We start from the raw sequence: 7,568 nt of genomic DNA, 5'->3' as shown, positions 1-7,568 counted from the left end.
TTTGCATTCCTTTATGAGTTGTCTTGCTAGTAGAATTTTGGAATTGAAAAATTTAAAACATATTGAAGTTTGATTATACGTTTACGGCATTTTTATCCTATTATTTCGGGCTACTGGTACTTTTTCAGCTGATAGCTTTCTGTTTTTCATGTAATATTTCAAGTATCGTTTGTAGAGGATACAAAGACTGCATCTTACTCCTCAGTCAAAAAGGACTCCGTTTTTAAATCCATGATTATCCCGAAATAACGCATCTTCATTACTTGACGTCTCTTCGCAAATACAATTTTCTCCCTGACTTGTACTACCCCTTGGGACGATAGTTTACGTTGTTTGCCTGTGGTCATGTTCACACTTTATTCAGCATGAATGTAGGTACACATATGTTAGAAAAAAATCTGTATTAAATGTTGTCTAATAAAATGCGTGAAAATGATTACAGTCATAGTGATCATGTTACTTACCTCACACCACCTAGAGGGCCAAGGTTCAGTCCATGGGAGAGAGTGAATTATTTAGGTACGTTCTCGTTCTGTTAAACCCGGCTGTAACTGTAACCCAATGTAGTGAACTGTGGCATTAAGGGCATGGGGCTAGCCCCCTAATGTCAAAATATTGGTCGAGGATCAGAAGTCATATAGTAGGTAAAACATATACACTTGTCACAAATATCGCTTAATATCCAGTTCACCAAACATCGACAACAACTTACTCTCAAGGGGAATAATTATAATTGATAAGTGTTTCATCATCAGTGAGACCCGAACCACTGCTCCAGGTAGAAACAACGATGTACAATGACTTTTACCACCGAGCGAAAGTCTTAAGGTGCGTTCACACGGTCGAACAATGTCCGACGAACAAACATTGTTACCATATCATAGGCGAAGCAGGATGACGTTATAAGCGTTGAAACGATGGAAGTAGATCTGGCACAAACTGTGGTACCAGATGAGGTTGTATACCACTGTTTTTACTCTGCTCACTAGGCAAAGACCGCCAGACAATTGTTAATTGGTAATAATGTTTGTCCGTCGGACATTGTTCGACCGTGTGAACGCACCTTTATAAGTCACTGTCCTACCTTGTTGTTTCTAAACCCGGCTGTGGTTCGAATTCCATTGGTGACGAAGCACTTATCAGCCATAATTCCCCTTAGATGTAAGTCATTTCCGAGGTATATTGAAATGAACATTAAACTACATTTGTATTTTATAATATGTATGTGTTTATAGCTGGAGGAACCTTGCCCCAAAACGTCTGATAAACGTACAGTATGAGGGTATTTATGTTAAGGACGCATCCTGAAATATACGAGTAAGTATTCAATCATAATATCACGTTGATCACAGTAACATTTTAATTTATATTATAATTTGGAAGAATCTCTTATAGTTGGGACATGAATTCATAATCTAAACTAAACATTCTTCCTGTTGCTTTACTATTCAGATTTGTTTGTGACAGCGAAGTCCAAGTCAACCAAATACTTGGGCAATCCTTACTAAACTCGCTAGAAGACTCCTTCATGGATGACGGCCCAACATTAAAGCAAAGAAAAACTAAAGTCCATGATGCTCATGGTTGCAACTAGGAGCCGAAGGGACGCTGCAAAGAATCTTAAGTAATGCCTACAGTGCACCGCGTATGTTGCACTGATGGCAATACACAGTCTTTTAGCGCTAATTCTCATTTTTCTCATTTTTTCAGACTGTGTGTCGACACCCCTTTCAGAATTAATCGTCAAGACTTTCCAAGATGTTACTGTACTGGGATTCGGGCCGCTGTCGAATTCATCGAGGATATCCCTATCAGGAAATTTGATAGGGCAGAAATCCAAGTCACAGTATATGTCAGTTGAATTGGATCTACAGAAAAGTAGAGTAATCACATTTTATCTTGATGATTATTTATCGTGGCTTCGCACAGCTGACTGGGATCTTCTACAGCTTGAGGTGATCCAGAAAAAAGAAGTCGAGATAGGCCAGTCCCCATATGAACTCTTGGTCACGGCTGGTAATGAAACCAAGACTTTTTTGTCTTCCTTGGAGCCTCCCATGAAGATTAAGATCGACAGACGAGATGCTAGTGAAGCAGTTCAAGTATTTTTCAACTGCCCAGCCGGTATGGTTACTTTACTCGGTTGCTTAACGATACCTTCTTGTCGTAAAAATAAATAGATAAATAAAATAAGATAAAAAAAAATAAACAGTAAACAGTAATTCTAAAGATCGTTTATCGATAAAGGTACAGTAAAATAAACTGAAGTCAGTGCTATTTTTTAAAGCCACTAGTATCCTGCCTTTGATGTACGAGTATACGATATGACCTCTAATGCTCTGGATCTTTTTTCTCATATTTTCCACGTCCAAGAGCCACTTTGGAAAAGCGGATTTCGAACGTTTTTTACTAAATCTGCATTGAATGAGTTCTTTGTCGTATATTTTTGTTGTTTCTTATTTATATAATTATAAAAAAGTTCGAATAAAATTTAGACTGGAATATGACTTGATTATGTTTCTAAGGTATAATGTTATGGAAATTTATCTCTGCAATACACCCAGCTTTAGTGTGGTATACGCAAGAGGTCTTACAAATGTTACCAATCTCATTGTGATCCTGAGACTTCTCATTTGCACGTCACCCATTTAGTTTTACCTTTCCCAGAGTGTCGGATTAATCAGGATGGTCTGGATAAAGTTGCTGGAAGGACGACCTTTTATTTGTGGCGGGAGGAAGAATTTAACGGCGTGGAAGTTCACCCAGAGGGCTTGCAAGTAGTCCGTGTGTTGCCTGAGCAGGTACCTGATTTGCATCACTGGTATAAAATCGACGTCCAAGGAAACTTGCAGAGCATTCGGGTAAGTCTTGAAGATTCTCTTAAATAAGTTCAGATTTTGTATCACTTTGATTAAAAGCAGTGCACTCCTGGGGGGCTCTGGGCCATTGCAGAAAACCAGGGTCACTTGTACAAGAAACCTATAAAATCTGGTGCAAGTTACTGTAACATATTTGTTCCTTAAAAGGAGTTAGTCTTGATATTGAGCCTCACATGATTGAATGGTCCATCCAAGAGTTGTAACACAGATTTGGTTTTCGAACTGAACAGTCATTTAGTAGTGTATTGCAACCTTCGCACTCAGGAAATCGTCATTGTTATTCTTCAGACCTTAGCAGTTTGAAATTATTCAATAACCGTTTTCGGATTATATTGCAACAAAAGATGGCATTCTAATCCGAAAACTAAACTTTGTCAAAAATGAGTGCAAATGCATAATTATAAGAAGTGAACAAGGGGTTAGATTTTACTTTGGTTATACTAAGGTCGTGACATTAGTGACTTTACTTAATGAAGTTTTCATTCCTTTTATTTTATTTTTATTTTGGATGCCAGCAAGGGGTCTTGCTCCTAGAGCAGCCCATAATTAATGACTCTTATCTGTGGAAGAGAAAAAAACAATGGTTGGTTATGAGACGAATATTATGACGACACAGCTGAAACCAGGACCATGGCTGAAACACCTCTGAGCCTTACGGAATTCCGTCCTCGAGTAGCAAGAGAAAGGCAGGAAAGAAAAGGAAAAACAGTCAGAAAAATGGCAAAAAAAAAAAAAAAAAAAAAAAAGGTCTTGGCAAGTTTCGATCTGTTAATAGTAAGAGACCAAAAAGGAAAGGGAAAATAACTAAGATGGAGAAAAAGTTACTTATTCGGGTCCAAGAGTAAGAAATTTGTGTTGGTTGTTAGAATTTGGTCTTTTAGTTCTCCGAAGTGACAAGGGTCGATTTCAACGTGATTATGGTTTTCCATGATATCGAGTTCTAGATTTTGTTTTTCATGAGCTTCGGCACAAACTAGCTGAGTGAATATTGCTGTGTAATTGACGGGTTATTTAATGTTCCACTTGGGAGCAGTATTTCCAGACGTTGTCAGGAATCATAGCCTAGAATAGGCTATGGCTTAATGAACCCAGAAGCATAGTATAGTGGAAAGGTGTAGATTTCATTTTTATCTGAAAGGAACATGATTTATGCAGCTAAAGGACTATGCCCCTTTCTATCAGAACTAATTGAGCTTTTGATGAAATTGGCTTAAAGAATGCCCTTTTCCCCCTCACCTAGCTCTATAGCATCAACCAGCTAGTCACTCTTTGACTTAGGCTCAGATTTTATTATACAGTACGAGATTAGTCTGATCCATGGTTAAGATGAACTTTTTTTTCTATTCTCATTACAAATACTTTGGCTAAACGTCTTCATGAAGGGTGAACTGTTTAAATAGGAGGGAAACAACTTCATCACTTTGTCCTTAGTATTAAGATATTGTAACCAATATAAATAAATACTGTTAGGTATTGCATTTGATTTGTCCATCTTATTGATATTCTGACATAAGGTAACTGAAACCGTCTGTCATAGTTCTTTCACTGTCTTTCCAGATACTAGTAGACAGCGTACCTCTGCCACTTATTCCCATTCCAGTAATCGTTCCACACTTCACTGATATGAGAGTGACTGTGAATGGGTCGGCAAAGGTCTCTTGGTGTCCTCAACATTACCGACAGCGTCCTGATCCAGGTATACTATTTTGTTTCGGCGCCAAAAGTTTTGATACCAAATCGTTTTGGCGTGTGTATGTTTTCATTGACAGTTTAGGTCTTTGTAGTTCATGAAAATAAAGCAAAATGAACAACTAATAAATTTATATTTTTGTTGTTCTGTCAAGAATGGGCATTGTTATCTTTACATAGCTTCACAGGTGATGCTGTGAATTGTTTCCACAATGAAAGAAGCTGGCCTAAGAGTAACATTACAGTTCTATTCTTGAATTTAATTATTTCCAATATTGAAATGTCTGATGCCATAGTACAATTTTTTCCATTCCAGGTCATCGGACAGCTGCAGCGCTACTGCTGATAGTACTGATCTTTTTTAATATTTTGGTTCTCAGCTTTAGGACAAAATTGAACCTCGAGATTAAAAAGATTCAGAAGTCGAGGAGTTCTCTACCTGCTGTGGCTTTCAGAAATATGCCACTCCTTTTGGCTGAACACGACTGCCCTCCACCTGCACCGCCACCATTGACCAGGCAAGTCACAGTGGACGAAAATTACGTCGAACCTAACGATTCATTGTCAAAAGACTATGTATATTTGGATGGAGATACTTTTGCTACAGATACAGAGAAAGATGAATATCGTCAGGACTCCACTTCTGATGAAACGTTTCATGGGAATCATCTTGATGGTGCAATAGGCAAGAATGGCCTAGAAGTGTCTGCAAAAGCAAACGTAGAAAATGAGAACACTGAAGAGCCTTATGACTTACCAGTTTATCTACGGAAGTGCCCAATAGACGAGGGTCCATACAGCACTAGAATTCATGGCAATGCATAATGCGCCACTGCCATTGCCTTAAGCCTCTGTCCGGAGGAACTGAAGGACCTTGTGCAGAAAGAAAAGATTTTGAAAACTCACAAGACAGTTAATTTCCGCCCAAAACTGAAGTTACAAGAAATTTGAACAAGTTATATTACCTAAAAGAAAGAAAAATGATTGACTATAGGGGGGAAATTTATGATACAAAAAGGAATGGGCATAACAGAGAGCGCACGAAATTAAGAATGTATGTAATGAACTAGAGCCCCCAGCTGTGTAGTATTGTAAACACAAAATTGTCACAGCCAGCATGTTAAAAGTAGATATCTTTAGTGACATAGTATTCTATTTAAAATGGGCATTGTTCCTCTCAAGTCGAAGGAAAGAAGTTGAAACAGCACTGAATATCAACTTCTGGAACAACCCTGGTTAAGAAAACAACCTCTATAAATGATCATTAGAGAACAATCTGTAAAGAAGGAATTATGAACTAAAAGATTGGAGCTTACGCATCAGTCATCTTATTCAAATTGTGAGACTGTGTTAAAGAAAATCTATCTACAGAGACTCGCATGTAATTTAACAAAACGAGACTGTGTGCTGGAAACATTAAGAGACATGCAAAAGTGATGATTATAGTTGATACAACAACTGAAGAAGAACGAAAAGATACAGTTTTGATGAAAAAAACATCATCTACCAACACTGGTATCAGGAGCTGTATTAAAGATATAAAACCGGAAAGGGTGCCTTAAGAAATTCCGAGGATAAGTTTTAACAAGTAACCTTCTTTCACAGGATAATTTACCATAAACGTTTAGTTAAGGTAAAGATAGCAAACATCTGTTATGCCTAATTATATAAATAGTAATTTGAATCACGCGTCAGTTAGAATTTCTGTCGCGCATTATTTTCAAGAGTAGGTGTGGGATCAAAGGCCATGTGATAAAATACATCTTAATTAGGAGAGCAAAAATTATTATTATTTCCCAAGGGTTGTGGAATTCAGATCCCACGAACAACAACATGTCTATACAAGAAGCGTTAAGAAGAAAGTCTCAAGTCAGACATCACTTAATCTCGACTCTTCGCCTGCCAGGGAAGAATCTTCAAATTTATGAGTCAACATTTGTACACACACACACACACACTCTCACACACACACACACACACACACACACACACACATATATATATATATATATATATATATATATATATATATATATATATATATATATATATATATAATTGTGTGTGTGTATGTATAGAGGTACCACAGAGGAAATTGAAACTCTGGAATTAATCCTGACCAGTTATGCTAAAATAGTTAGGATTTATACCTAGTGTTTCATTTTTTCTTTTGTGCATCTCTTTACACACACACATTAAATATATATATATATATATATATATATATATATATATATATATATATATATATATACATATATAATGTTTTGGGGATTTCAAGCATAGTGTTCATATAAATATCTCTTAATTAATCCAATACCTGTTTGTAGTGGAAAGCAGCTGCTTCTGGAATATAGAACTGCTCTTTATTTCATTTGTATATTTTCATCAGCATCCTTTATATATATATATATATATATATATATATATATATATATATATATATATATATTATATATATATATTCAGGGATTTTCTACAAAATAAAATACATGTTAATCACAAGATCCAATAGTTTTCTCCTCCAGTACTTCTCTAATAACTCCTTTCCCTCTAAGATTTACTAGAAAATGTTAGATAAACTACTTAATACAAAAAGTTTTCTGAACAGCCTTTATATTTTAAGGCCCCAAACCCCCTCTTTCTGTCAGTTTCCCATATCTATTAAATGATAATTTTCGAAGAGATCTTACTAAGATCGTACACAAACATTTTGGAGCCATAAATCCAAAGCTTATGCCTAAGAATCCTAAGACCATTGGCTTGCTCTTCAAGTTGAAAGATCGGTTCTGCTCTTTGATAGCGCGGGCGTCGTTTATGAATACACTTGTCCCAGATGTAATCTGGGAAAATATATAAGATTAACCCGGCATTTGCTCAGGGTCAGGGCTGATTCTCATCAGTGTTAAGCATAGAACTGGGTGTAAGCTATCTTACCCAAAAACTTTGTATATAAGGAATCACATTATCAAATGTAAAACTACCATCAAATATGAAGAT

At 36.5% G+C, this 7,568-nt stretch overlaps 1 protein-coding gene across 2 annotated transcripts in view; it reads left to right on the top strand.

Annotated features, from left to right (window-relative positions):
* LOC135224632 (trehalase-like) overlaps positions 1-6,584 on the top strand; it is a 78,280-nt gene extending 71,696 nt beyond the window's left edge. The window contains exons 3-6 of one of the 2 annotated variants that reach the window (XM_064263838.1): positions 1,711-2,124; positions 2,668-2,861; positions 4,437-4,575; positions 4,885-6,584. In XM_064263838.1, coding sequence (XP_064119908.1) covers positions 1,711-2,124; positions 2,668-2,861; positions 4,437-4,575; positions 4,885-5,393 — 1,256 coding nt within the window. In that variant the 3' untranslated portion in view covers positions 5,394-6,584. The remainder of the gene's footprint in view (positions 1-1,710; positions 2,125-2,667; positions 2,862-4,436; positions 4,576-4,884) is intronic. The other variant, XM_064263839.1, reaches the window with a different exon arrangement.
* Positions 6,585-7,568: the final 984 nt, after the last annotated feature.

Source organism: Macrobrachium nipponense, chromosome 12, assembly GCF_015104395.2.
Source record: "Macrobrachium nipponense isolate FS-2020 chromosome 12, ASM1510439v2, whole genome shotgun sequence".
In the NCBI taxonomy this organism is placed as follows: domain Eukaryota; kingdom Metazoa; phylum Arthropoda; class Malacostraca; order Decapoda; family Palaemonidae; genus Macrobrachium; species Macrobrachium nipponense.
The sequence above is the reverse complement of the archived record's forward strand: the minus strand, read 5'-3'. Positions and strand labels throughout refer to the sequence as shown.